General features: G+C 39.8%; 2 protein-coding genes across 2 annotated transcripts; one reads left to right on the top strand and one right to left on the bottom strand.

Annotated features, from left to right (window-relative positions):
• The first annotated feature begins 1,143 nt into the window (after nt 1-1,143).
• LOC114793071 (ATP-sensitive inward rectifier potassium channel 1-like) lies at nt 1,144-3,821 on the top strand. The gene is made up of 2 exons (XM_028984708.1): nt 1,144-1,524; nt 2,456-3,821. The coding sequence occupies exon 2, from the start codon at nt 2,463-2,465 to the stop codon at nt 3,582-3,584; it is 1,122 nt and encodes a 373-aa protein (XP_028840541.1). The 5' UTR covers nt 1,144-1,524; nt 2,456-2,462; the 3' UTR covers nt 3,585-3,821.
• A 6,323-nt stretch (nt 3,822-10,144) lies between these two features.
• LOC114792109 (somatolactin-like) lies at nt 10,145-13,529 on the bottom strand. The gene is made up of 6 exons (XM_028982990.1): nt 13,461-13,529; nt 13,319-13,328; nt 11,546-11,721; nt 11,177-11,287; nt 10,481-10,660; nt 10,145-10,342 (listed from the first exon to the last, which is right to left on the bottom strand). Exons 1-6 carry the CDS (start codon nt 13,527-13,529, stop codon nt 10,145-10,147), a joined length of 744 nt encoding a protein of 247 aa, XP_028838823.1.
• Between the last annotated feature and the right edge of the window lie 611 nt (nt 13,530-14,140).

Genomic DNA, 14,140 nt, shown 5'->3' with positions numbered 1-14,140 from the left:
TAACTTTTGTGCGTGTTTGAGTTATCCCGGCTGGAAAATCCCTTCCTTTAGGCTGTACTGATGTTGGTTAGCTTCTCACTGTAACTATAAGCACTGTTTGTATGCTTTGTTTGGTTGTGTGTGTAACGGCGGACATCCTCCTCTCCACACCCTTGTCGCGTTTCTTAGACCCCTAGATTTAGGAACGTGACACTATTTTCTGGCCAGCAGTGTAATATTTTAATGTTTTCTTGACTATATGAACTATATAGACAATAGTATTGGAACACAATTACTTAATTGTTGAATTTGGGCTTTTAAAACCAGCCAGCCACGCAGTCCACATTTAAAAATGGGAATCCGGTTGTGTCGTTCTGAAGAGATGCCTAGTAGAGCATGGGTTTCTAATCCTTCCAATAAGACGGTTCATGTGATATTTTTTTTATTTTTTTTTTTTCCCTGTTGGATCTTCCTCTGTACGTGGGTTGTGATTTCAAGTCACGGCTCGGATCTTGTGTATGTGGAGGTTGCCCGCTGTGCAGTCAGTGTGAGTTTCCTTCAGCTGTCCAAAGACATGGACACTAGATGAATTGGTAACTGAATCGTCCGTATGTGTGATTGTGTGAGTGAATAGTGTGTCTGTTATTGGTTGGCTGATGCCCCGTCCTGGGTGTGTCCCTGATGAGTGTCCCAATTATACTCAACTCTCAACCCTGAAAGTACCAAAACGGAATGTGTTTCAGTGGCCCTTGATTTTGGTGAAAAGCACACACCACTGGTTATGGACATTTACGACATAAGTTCAATACATCACAGCACTACCAGAGTTTAAAAAACGAGAAACACCATTATAACTTATACACGTTTGGTAGAGGTACAGTAGATTGATTAGAAATATATTTATGAAGTTGCTTTTTTGACTTGGTTACAGTCCAAGTGGTTTCCCCCAAAAAACAGGGTTTAGCCTCTTGTCATTCCTTCACTTTATTCTAATGCAAATTGTAGGCCTGGTGTTTTGGGGGAAGGGAAAGGAGAGGTGGGAGGGTGAAAGAAGGAGAAGAAAGGGGAAGTGTGATTGAAGGCTTTCTTTGTGCAAGACAATACGCAGCCCCAGTTTTTATGAGGCTAAAACAAAATGGCAGGGGGCTTCATTGGTAACGTTATTCTCCTTGACTGATGGTCTTTAGCCAAGAGTGCGGCTGTGTGCTGAACTGACCACCAGACCCAAAGCGGTCCCCGTCTGAAAGTAGACGCACCCATTATGCTGGTGTGACTGGCTCTCCGCAGTGATGGGAATGCATTTACGTGAAGTGCGGTCTGGGTTCCACCAGTCTGACGAGTAGAAATGCTCTGGTTTTGTAACCACTGTTTAACGGTTTCTGTCTTTGTGTAGGCAGTGTAAACTGGGGCATGTGCCTAGGATTAGCATTTTTTTTTACTCCGGATTAAATCGTTTTGGGACTTTAATGGCAATTTATTCAGTGGACAACTGTGAGATTTGAACCAATCCTTTCTGCAGTTTGGGAGGACGGGAGAAGGTTGCAGGTATGTGAAGTGGATTTTGAGCTCTGGTGGTTGGGAGTCATCTATTCTTCCTGTTTTACGGGCCCTATCGTTAACCTCTTCTTTATGGGTGAATGTGTACCCATGTGTGAAATACTCTTTAAAAAAAAGCTAATTTCTAGCAAGATTTATTGATTTTATGGGAGTAGTGACCCAAGTTAAACTATTGTGTAGATGTTGCCAAATTTTTGAAATGAAAGTAAAACATGGTGCAATTTACATACTTAGCACAATAAAAAATCTAGTAATATGATTAAATTCTTTACAAACAGATTTTAACCTAGAATAATGACGATATTCTCTCTTTAAAACCTGATATTCAAAGGATTTGAAAAATAGGTCCTCAATAAATTTTAGACATCTTTCTACTATTGTATTGAGCAGGTAAAAGAGGGCTGAACAACAACAACAACAACAAAAAATAATATTACACACATGAAGTAGAATGAAATATCATTTGGGAGGAAAAGCACTGTGTGAACAGGTTGGATTTTGAAGTCTGTTTGAAGAGAGAAAATGCGCTGGTCTTGGAGGAGCATGGAGTGAGATCACTATGGAGTGAGATCATGCAAGGCCTCATATGTAAGCATGAGGACTGTTATTCGTTGCGTGATGTCATAGCAGGACGTTCAACAAGCTATGATGGTCAAGAAACAGGAAATTAGTGCATGTACTCATGTTTCTGCAACTTGGCCACTGACCATGCCACTGGTTGTATGGTGCATTTTACAGGACAGAACTGAATCAAACATACCACCAAGGTTACAAACTCTTTTATCAGTGGTTCTTTTATAAGATTTAGCATGGCATAGCTGATAGAGTAGATTAATAATACCTCAGTATTGTTGACAAGATTGGCAGACGTTGTACAGGCTGTGTATTTTATTTGAAATATTTTTTTTTACTTTTCTAGCCGAAGGATGTTCCAGTTCATCCAGAAGCACATCCACAGTCACTTAGCAGAGCACAGAAGCAAAAGAACCCGACTGGTGACAAAGGATGGTCACTGCAATATTAAGTTTGGCAACATCAGTTACTACAATCATGCTTTCCTTATGGACTTTTGGACAACCTTTGTGGAGATCCGCTGGCGTTTTGTTTTAAGCTACTTTGCAATTGCCTTCATTGGAAGCTGGTTCATCTTTGGCCTTCTGTGGTATTCCATAGCAAAGAGCAATGGAGACCTGTTGGGACAGAGTCAGAAAGATGGACACATCAAGTGCATCGAAAACGTTCATGGGCTTACAACTGCCTTTCTCTACTCTCTCGAGACACAGACTACGATTGGATATGGTGGGCGTGCCCTCACGGGGCACTGTGCAAGTACAGTGGTGCTGATTATCATTCAGTCCCTCATAGGGGCCATTATAAACTGCTTCATGTGTGGCCTCATACTGGCCAAAATATCGCTGCCCAAGAAGAGGGCCAAAACCGTGATGTTCAGTGACACCGCAGCCATCTGCCTGAAGAAAGGCACACTCTGTTTGCTTATACGGGTGGCCAATCTGAGAAAAACCCTGCTCATTGGCACCCAAATCTATGGCAAGCTGCTGAGGACCACAGTAACCCAAGAAGGAGAGACCATTATTTTGGACCAGGTCAACATTGATTTTGCTGTGGACGCTGGAAAGGACAATCTCTTCTTTGTTTGCCCACTGATGCTGTACCACATTATTGACAAGTCCAGTCCCTTTTTTGAAATGGCGGCAGACACGCTCCTTCAGCAGGACTTCGAGTTGGTGGTCTTCCTGGATGGTACGGCAGAGTCCACAAGCTCCACCTTTCAGGTGAGAACCTCCTACACCCCGCAGGAGATCCAATGGGGCTACAGCTTCCTGCCTGTCATCTCACGCACCAAGGAGGGCAGGTACCATGTTGACTTTTCCAAATTTTCCAAGACAGTGCAAGTGTCTGCGCCGCACTGTGCCCATTGCTTCCACAGCGATAGCGGGCACAAGCACAGCCAGGAGATACAGGAGAAACAAGGCATTGATAACCCCGGATTCGAAGTGATTGACATTGATGACGTCACAGCAATGTGAGCAAGAAAGTGTCTGGACAATGCAGTGGTCTGCAGTCTGCATTGTTTTCCATAAAGATATGTTTCACTCCTGGATGCACTGTAGCACAAAATGCTAAGCCAGTTACATAACCAAATGGGTGGCTGATGGGTAAAGCAATCACACTTTTTCTTTAAAAAGCAAAGCATGCTTTTTCTCTTTGAGAAAAAAAACTAAAAGTTTCACTGCACTAACAATGCAAGGATACCAGGCCTTGTCCTTTCAATGCCACGGAGAGAAATGAACAGAAGAGGCTGTTTCGTGATGCTGTAATAAGCAGTTATTTTTCTTTTTAAAACTGCATTGGCGCCTGTGAAGGACCTTTAGCATTTCAGAAAGGTGAAAAAACACACAGTTGGCAACCGAGAGAGGATTATGTTTTAAGACTGTCTTAATGAAATATTTAGGGACTTTAAATTCCTTAAATTCTTTAAACCTTATTTAATCTGATTTTGTGTTTTAAACCTGGAACACAAAAGTAAAACTGGTATTGTTTAGATAATATATATTTATATTATATCATATATAATTATTTATTTTTTACACTGGAAGCCTTACACCTAAAAACTAAATATTTTTCCTCAAAATGACAGACTTTTTTTTTTTTATAGTAGAAATTTTAGTAGATATTAGTAGAGATAAATAATTGATTTATTTACAATAAGAGAACAGAGTTCGAGATGCTTTCCTGCTCAAGCACAACTCCCTGGAGAACAGCTCAGGGGAAATTACATAATGAGTTGAATCCTATATTTGAAATGGGAAGAGACAGAACTCTGCAGCTCTCTGGGTTTGGAAATACCAGAATTATTTAGACTCGTCATCAATATGTACAGTATTTAGATATGTTTCTGAATGTATATTTATTTTTTGTATGTGAATACTGGATAAAAACTGGGAACTATATTACAGATGCATAACAGTTTAAAATAAAGTTACATTTTGGGGTCGAGTTTGGTTAGACGTTTAAGGGTATTTTAAGAATTTTAAACCTATTGAAGGAAGGCAATAATGTCTGGAGCACGTTGCCTATTACCCTTGATATGATCAATTAATTATCAATTAATACATGCATTTCTCCTTGAGTTCTGGATATTATATTAAAGACTCGTAAAAGCAGTTTATAAAAGATTTTGTAACTATGCTCGATGGACAGATTGATTTATAACATAAATAAATCTTTTTTTTATGTGAACAAAAGAAACTATGTTGTTTAATGGCTTTAAGATGTAAAAAGCCATATGAAATTAAATTAAGTGGATTTAGGGCTGGCTTTAGGGTTGGTCACTTCCTGCTTTACATCATGAGTATTTGAAATAATTTATCACAGAAATATTTTCCAAAAAAATCTTTTCCAAAATTGTTTTTGTGAGCCCTCAAAAATCTTCATGTTAAGAACGACTAATTTAGTCGTTCTAAATAGTCATAGTCGCATTGTCTTCCTACAAAACCTTGTGCACTATGAGTACGTTGCACATAGGTCACTGAAGGCTTAATGCAGGTAAGCTCCCCACGTGGGGATCTGTTTCAGTGATTATTTGTAGACTGTAGCACTCTAGCTGACTAAGTGTGTCTCTACTAAGATTTGGAGCTGAAGTTGTGTTGTAAACAACAATCTCAGATCTTTCAAATATACGGCATGATTTGTAGAACATTTCCGTTCAGCCACGGATGACAGGGTCCAATAATTATTATTACAGCAGCTTTTGTATTTTAGTCAAGGTACTAGTTTGGACTGGACTGGAATGAACTGTGTGATTAGGAATAGATTGCATGTGAGCTGTATATAATGGGTTGTTGGATGATTGAGATCCATTACACTTCCATCTTTCTTTCTTTGTGTGTGTTATATGTTGAGTAGGTGTTCTGAATGCCTAGCCTGCCTAGTCTCACATGCAATCCACAAAACCTACTCAACATATACACACACACACACAAAGAAAGAAAGAAAGAAATTTCAGGTGAAATCATACAAATCATATCTACAGGTAATCCATCCACCTGTCTTTAAAACAGCCAGGGTTATTCCAATCCTAAAGAAACCCACTGCGGATCCAGACATCATCAACTACAGAGCAGTGTCTCTTCTCTCAGAACTAATATTCATTCTAGCAGATTCTTCACCACATCAGGATCTTGCTATCTACCTGAACAACTCTCAGATCTCTCCTTCTACAACTGGCCAACAAAGCCAAACATGGGGTAGCACCATTTTCAGAACCCTCATTATACCTCACAATGCACCTCGCACTCCATGACCCTTGCCTGGTCCTTCATCTAGACTCTTCTCTGTGTTGGACCCTGGGTGGTGGAATGAACTTTTTCCTCGAGGTCAGAACAGCACAGTCGCTGAATATTTTTCACATATATATTTGGCAGCTTAACACCTTCCTATTTAGAGAATACTTAGACTAACTTGTAACTTTCTTATAGTCTGACTAAGCATAAGTGAATAACAGAGTGAACAAAATTATTATATTCATTGTTTGAGTCCTAGTGAATCAGAACTGATTATTTCATTGATGGATACATGAAAGCACACTGTAAGTTGCTCTGGATAAAGGGTTCTACTAAATGTCGTAAATGTAATGAGTGGACTTCACAAGATCTCTGAAGGTATGCTCTGGTATCTGGCACCAAGCTGTCTGTAGATGATGCTGGAGTCCTTGAGGCAAGGTGTTGCTTCCATGGACCAGACTTGTTTGTCTAGAACATCCCACAGATACTTGACTGGATAAGATCTGGAGAATTTTAAGTAAACACATTAAATGTGTTGTTGTGTTCCCAATTATTTAACCATTTTTGAGGTGTGACAGTATGCATTGTCTTGCTGAAAGGAAATACCATTTAAATAAAGGGGTGTAGTTAGTAAACATTGCCTGAACATTGCCCAGAGCATCACACTGCCTCTTAATGGCTAGCCTTTTTGCCATAGTGCAGTAGTCATGTCCTGTAGTCATGTGTTCCCAAAGTAAGCAATGTTAGCAATGTACATAGACCCGTCCACACATATGACCACACAATGTTAAAAGAAAATGTTCTTCATCAGAACAGTGTACCTTCGTCCATAATTCTTCCATTCCCCGATAACGGGTCAGCTTTCTTACCTGCTAGACCCACCACCATATCACAGATACCACAGATTTAAAATTCCAGTCCAATGCATTTAATTCAGCCTCTAAAGTTCCTCAGTATCTGTATTGTTGCACCCCTATTCTATATCCTGCCTTGATGGATCTTACAGAGATTTGCTGTACATCACTTTTAGATGTAGGCATGGGTGGAGTTTTGGAGTTGCAGTGTCCCCAATTGTTCTGCGGCACATGCATGGACTTGGGGATGAATGTCTCTTCCTGGAAAAAATTAAAATACATCAGTTCTTTGAAAACCTTTGACATATGCCTGCTGAATGTAGTTATAGTCACTCAGCCACATACAAATCTTAGAACTATACCCACTTTGTAAAAATAGTTCCTCAGTTCACCATGTTGTTTTTCATTAGTCCCCACGTCTGTTGATGTACATTCTACCATTCTGGAGGTATCGTGGATATCGTCATACTGGACATGGTGGTAGTAGCCTAGTGGGTAACACACTCATGGTTGCCCACTGCTCACTAAGGGTGATGGGTTAAATGCAGAGGACACTTGTGCTGCTGTGTATCACAAGTGACAATCACTTCACTTTGTCATGTCTGTGTATATTCAGTTGTGTATTCAATCTTTGAGCAGTCTTAAATACACTTTATGGACCTTGCTTTGTGCACTGGGGAGTGCTGGCCTTGCCCAAACTCTAAAAAACAGTGCCACAGCCTTAATCCTCTTTTGTTGGTATAATTCTGACAGGCAGGCGACTTTTTTTTTCCCCAGACTCAACCAAACCCAGGCTTGCAAAGCAGTGAACCATGATTCTTCAGTCCATAGGGCATGTTTCCACTGCTACACAGTCCAGGCACACTCCATCTAATGCTTGCCACTGGGTTAGGTGATGTGAGGCTGGTGTGCCATGGAAATCCATTCCATTAAAAGGCCCTTTACATTTGAGCTTGAGAAGTTTGGAACTCTCCAGGTATGGAATTAGTGGAATGCTGGCCACTTTTCTGCACCTTGAAACTCAACAGTCATTGACCACGCTCTGTGACTTTATGTGGTCTTCACACTACAGTGCTTGAAGCGAATGAGATCTTTAAAATAAACCATTTTGTTTCACAAGTGTTTGTAACAGGAGATTGCATATATACCTGTGAATTGTCAAACACTGAATTCAATAATTTGGAGTGACCTAAAATTATTGTACATACAGCATATCAGTTAATATTTTTGAATATTCTTTCATACAATATTGATATTTTATAATTCTTTATATGCTACGTAAACATCTGTATGAATTAAATAATTACAAAAGCTGTAGCAGGCTGCCTGTAGGCTGCTGCCACATTCCACTTTCCTGTGTTTATGAAATAGAAGAGACTATTTTGGGGTGTGCTGAATGAAGTGCAGTGCTTGACAAGCTAACCTCCATGTTCCTTGTAAAAGAGAATGATGTGTCTCCTGTTAGATCTACTCGGATGGCCGAGACAAAACCGGGGCGAGACTTCAATACTCTGAAGGTGTCGCTTAAGCAGTTAAGCTGTATGAAGAATCCACGCTTGCCTGAAGCTGTTGGAACGATGTACAGATGAAAGGGCTGCAGTGTGATCCGGGCAAATCAAAACTCCTCAGCGAAGTTCAGGATCAGCATAATTTAGCCCACATCCTCCATCGATCACCAGGCCTGTTTCACCCCTCCTCCTCTGTGCAAGTCTCTGGCAGCATTGCTCAACCCCCACATTTTCTGTTTTACCTCAGGCAGTGTGATACCCTGTGTTAAACGTCCTTCAGTTTCACTCACCCAGATAACTTGTGGGAGTAGTCATGCATTTTTAACATTTTTTTGGCAAATAACCGACAAGCAGGAAGTCCATGTTGACACCTTTTTTTCATCAAGACATCAAGACTGCATTAAAATGGAATGCTCGATCACATTATACTGCAATTCCACATGTAATTATTAAGCAACAACACAGATTAGCCACAATATTAAAACTACTGGTCTAATAAAAACAGAAGGGAAATGATCCACATCCACATCCTTCTCAACAACAACAAAAAAAAAACTGTTTTGTGGTGGATTTCAGTCGTTATATATTTAATTTATATATTCTCAAATGCCTATCCAAACTCTCCAGCTATAGTAGTGTGGGAGGTAGTAGTCGAGTGGGAAACACACTTGCCTATGAACAAAATCACAGGTTTAAACACCCAATTACTACACATAACCCTGAGTGTCTCCAGGGGAGGACTGTCCCTGTAACTACTGATTATAAGTCGCTCTGGATAAGGGCTTCTGATAAATGCCAGGAAACTACAATAGAACTTAGACAATGGCTGATCTAATAAATGTAACTTTAATAATTCTGAGCATATGCAGGGCATAACATTGAAATCAGAGTTTGAACAAACATTTAGGGGTGGACACTGAAGCAGTAAATTCACATTTAGATTCTTCATTTGTTTGTGGCGCAGAAGGTGTTTCAGGACGCGGTGTCCTTCATGTTTTCATTCACTCCCTGTAAAGCTTCAAGAAGCATTTTCCCCCCACAAAAGGTTGGGAGTGGGTTGTGCTCTGTCTGTGTTCTTGGTTTCCTTGTGCTGCCAAAACAGCTATTACCTGTGGAGCTATGGACTTCTTAATACCTCTTTGGTATCTGGCACCATGCAGCAGATCTCTTGTGAATTGAGGTCTGCATGAATCAGATGCCTGCGTATCCAACAGATGCTCAGTCAGACTGAGATCTGTGGAATTTGGAGGCCAGTGTGCAGTGTGGATGAGTGCACTCTGTCCAGAGAACCACACCAATAGTATAACCCTTAATCAGGCAATATTGGGCATTGTAAAAATGATTTTACAATGCTCATGATGTCCAAATTATGACCGACATATGTTATTTAAGACTCATAAGGTATCTTCTCTTTTTACATAGCTTGCCGCAATTATATGATACAAATCAGTAGAACCCCTGAGCTCCTGACATTCTTGAGGTTTGTTGTATTAAAAAAAAAAAAATCTCTCCTGACAGTGTTACTGTCAGTGTTCCTTGTGTTACTATGGACAACATTTTGTGTGGCAATATCGCACACTAGTCCACTCTAATGAACAAAATCAGTAATGCATGAAGGTAACTAGCCACTGAAGCCCTATTGCTGCCCACTGATTCATTTACATATTTATTGTGTAGCATCTATTTCAATCCATTCCCTTTAACTGAGCTCCATAGCACTTACCACCGGGGCTGATGATTGCAAGTGATCTGTTTCTGTGCTCAAAGATTAAATGGAGGAAAATTGGAGTGAAATGCAATATTTATTTTACTGCTCAGACAGGCATCCATGACCAAGAACAAATTTATTTCCAAGAGCTTAGAAGGTCAGCTAGGATGACAGTGTGCAAATGTTAATTTGTTTATGAGTTTTGCTGGAGAGACCTCAGCCGAGAAACTGCTGCTAAAAAAGGGAACAGCTGAGGTTATCTGTTTGGCGGCACTTGAGAAGCTTGAGAAAGGTCTCGATCTTGTGGGCGTCTTTTTTGAAGCAGGTGAGCAAGCTGTAGTCCCTCAACACATACTCCGTTTCATCAGAGGGCACCATGAAGCTAGTCAGGCTCACGCTGTTGCCTGGATCAAGTGTTCCTTCATCCAGCATCTGACAGGTGGAGATTTATATTTACAGCCATGAGAACAGCAGCATATTTAAGTCAACATGTGTATTAATAGACCAGATGTCAAAGCTGTCCATTTCATAGTACTTCACAGTGCAGTGTGTCATGATGTGCTAACAAACCTTTTTAATGAGGACCAAAACACCTTCTTTCAGATTCATCAATTTAGTTGAAATCCACTTAGTCTTGTTGAGAAGGGCACTTGGAGCATTATCATAGCGATCTAGAGATGACTGGAGCTCCTTCAGAGGATCCATCCAAAATCGAATGAGAATTAGGACCGACTGGAGGAGCCATTTGTCCTGCAATAAAACCAAGACTGTATAGGCTGACCAAAGGCCCAAACATTAAGAACATTGTTCTATATTACGGGTGCAATGGTATTCTGTAAAATACCAAAGCGATCAGTATAATATGCCTTTATGGGCTGTGGGATTTCAGTCTTGCAATTAATTAAGTCAAACCATGAAGAGAAACATTCACACAGATGGTGGGATTTCCATCTTTATGAACAGGATGATTGCTCCACCCACCCCACAACAAGGTTGTCTTCAAATCTGTTTCAAACCAACAAAACTAGAATTGTCCACAAACCACCAACAACAAAACAATAAAATGAAAACTATCAAAAATACTTTTGAACAGACCTAACATGGCACTTCAAATAAACACAAGAAAATAACCCGTGCATTGTCCTCTTTACACACAAAGCATGTACCGAAAAGAAACCGAAACCGTGGCCCAACAACCGTGGACCGTACAGTGGAATATCTGTATTGTTGCACCCCTATTCTATATCCTGCCATGATGGATCTTACAGAGATTTGCTGTACATCACTTTTAGATGTAGGCATGGGTGGAGTTTTGGAGTTGCAGTGTCCCCAATTGTTCTGCGGCGCATGCATGGACTTGGGGATGAATGTCTCTTCCTGGAAAAAATTAAAATACATCAGTTCTTTGAAAACCTTTGACATATGCCTGCTGAATGTAATTATAGTCACTCAGCCACATACAAATCTTAGAACTATACCCACTTTGTAAAAATAGTAACAAGTGGGCATATAACTGGAGTCCCCAAAAGACAATATATTACTGTTAATTGCAAAATTTGATGGAAATATACAAAATTTAACTGATATCAAATTGTGTGTAAAATAACATTTTCCAGGATGCAGTGCTTCACTTACAAACAGAGCTGTGGACTCTTCGGAAATGATGTAGATAAGCTCAGAGTGATGAATGGCCCGGTCCAACAGCTTGTCTACTGATATGGAACAATGCACGTTTCCTGCACCCCCATTCTTACAGTCCATCGCAGATCCCAGCATTCCATGCAGACACCATAGGAACAGTCCTGTCCAGCCTTGTAGAGATCAACCCATTAATTGGTTATTAACACACCGGACACATTATTCATTATGGTTTCACATGGCTGTTAAATTATAAACACATCTTTCCAAATCTGAAAAATGATAATATACTATTACAAAAAATACAACAATAAAATGTGTTCTTTATTTTAATTGTTTAGCTGAAAAGTGATGATTACCGGTCCTTTTGCTCATTATGTTGGAATGGAGAAATGGCTCACCCACCTTTCTGTTTCTTCACACCAAGGACTTATATACAAAATATATCCAATGAATAATGTAGGTTTAATGCAGAAGATGGTAAGTTGAGAGTTGGAGACACAGGTTTGATGTTCTTTTTATACATCAGCTTGACTTAGATAGAAAGAAAAAAATTAATATCCAACAGTGGAAAGGAGGTGTCATGAAGACCTTGTCATTTCTATTTCTTGGTGCTTTATCAGAAATGTTTACACTCTTCAATGCATTTTGAAAAGGTCTCAGTATCCCTAACCACATTTTTTTTTAAATAATTGGATAGCCATAACGGTGCATAATGCTCTTTTACTTAAATTAAAACCTAAACCAAACTCTAAACCATTTCAAAAACAAAATAAGATTTTACATGTCACGGCAGGAAGTGGACAGTACAAGATAAGAGCTAAGATAAGAGCAGCAAAAAAACAATTGCACAGACAATATGTTGACTGTATAATATAAGAAATATATCAAATAAGGCCAATAAACCTTGATTTGTTGGTCCTTTCTACTGGGATTTTACCATTTACATTTTCATTTGATATCAAATGCAGAACATATACAGAAAATGTTCACATTTTCAAAGCAAAGAACAAATGCTCCCTTGTAATAATTACAGAATGTTCAAAACTGGTTAATAGGATTCACTCACGACCTCAGTCCAGTGCTGTATATTTACATTTTGCCAACAAGGCTATAAGAGATTGGTTGTCTCTCCAAGGGTCACAGAACAGACTCGTCAAATCAGATTAACCATGAGCCACAACACCTCCCACTCAGTGATCTTCACTGAAAGAACAGTCACACAAATCTAAAAGTCACAAGCAGCTCGTCAAAATGTCATGAGTTCAAAAAGTAAAAAAATTCATGCTCTGGTAAGGAATTATACAGTACAAAGTGATTTCATTTGGGCATTTGGGCAGTGGTGGCCTAGTGGGTAAGGAAGCAGACCCATAATAGGATGGTTTCCAGATCAAATCAGGATGTACTTTGGTTTGAGGAGTCTTGGTCTTTGAACAGGAGTTGATGTGGGGGATGTGTGATTTAGAGTTGATGCTATGTTGGATGTCCTTGTGCATTTTCGGTCATCAGTAAGACCTCCACAGGAGTTCATGGGTCTGCACAATCCCCATGGGACCTGCTGTTGGTGATGAATGACTCCAGCTAATGAGTTTACTGGTGGAGATGGGAGAGGAAATCTATTCAAACCCCAACACTGATCATTCTGGAGATGTTGACCGGTGAATGTATTCCTTTCTGAAACTGTGAAGGGGTAGATGTGCTCTCTAGGGGGCATCATTCCCATAAGGAGGTCCAGTGGTTGATGCGGAGATAGACCAGAGGCTTACTTACCGAGGTGGTACTGAGGAGTTGGAAAGAGTTGGAAGAAATTTATTTTCAAGCCAGTCAACCAGAGCTAAAATGACAATAAGTGAGGATTTTTGGTTTTTAATTTTAAAAGTAGAATTTTTTTTTGAAAGCAGGCTGGACTTACCTCCTTCTCTGATGGCATGTTCTCTGTACCACTGTTTCCCAGAGAATAACAGGATATTCTTTTGGTCATCTTGTCCTCGTCTTTTGGTCATCTTTTGGTCATCTTGTCCTCGTCTGTGAGGGTTATCTTTGGAGGGATGTTAATGGACTGTGGAATGCACTAACATCTTGGTTCCGCTACAATCATGCATCCAACAATTGTCTTTTTATCTAAGTGTATTGGTATAAAATGGATTTTATACACTAAATAAGCCATGTTTGGTATTGTTTAGTCTGATACTAAATAATGAGAATGTTTTTGAGTATGTGAATTGTCTTTGAGCTGACTACTGACTACTCAATAAGCCTGGATAGCCTTTCTATCTCACCGAGTATTGAAGTGAAGGATCTAGGTGTCATCATTGATGCAGGTCTCTGATTCAATTTGCACGTAGATAATGTCACTAGGATAGCATTCTTTCACCTTAGAAATATTGAGAAAATAAGAAATATCATTTCAACGCGTGATGCAGAAAAGTTGGTCCATGCATTTATTACATCAAGGTTAGATTACTGCAATGCATTACAGTCTGGATGCTCTAGTAGGTGCACGAGTAAACTCCAGCTAGTACAGAATGCTGCAGCCAGAGTTCTAACTAGAACCAGGAAATTTGACCACATCACCCCAGTCTTACAATCACT

This window comes from Denticeps clupeoides, chromosome 6 (assembly GCF_900700375.1).
Source record: "Denticeps clupeoides chromosome 6, fDenClu1.1, whole genome shotgun sequence".
Lineage (NCBI taxonomy): Eukaryota > Metazoa > Chordata > Actinopteri > Clupeiformes > Denticipitidae > Denticeps > Denticeps clupeoides.
This window is presented reverse-complemented; position numbering and strand designations above follow the sequence as displayed.

Bases quoted from the DNA above. Each gene is read 5' to 3' on its own strand.
- LOC114793071 (XM_028984708.1), top strand. From the start codon at position 2,463: ATGTTCCAGTTCATCCAGAAGCACATCCACAGTCACTTAGCAGAGCAC.
- LOC114792109 (XM_028982990.1), bottom strand. From the start codon at position 13,529: ATGACCAAAAGAATATCCTGTTATTCTCTGGGAAACAGTGGTACAGAG. The intron at 10,661-11,176 runs GTAAGATCCATC...GTTTTATTGCAG, and splicing joins GTGATGTACAGCAAATCTCT to GACAAATGGCTCCTCCAGTC. The intron at 10,343-10,480 runs GTTTGTTAGCAC...TCCACCTGTCAG, and splicing joins TTTTGGTCCTCATTAAAAAG to ATGCTGGATGAAGGAACACT.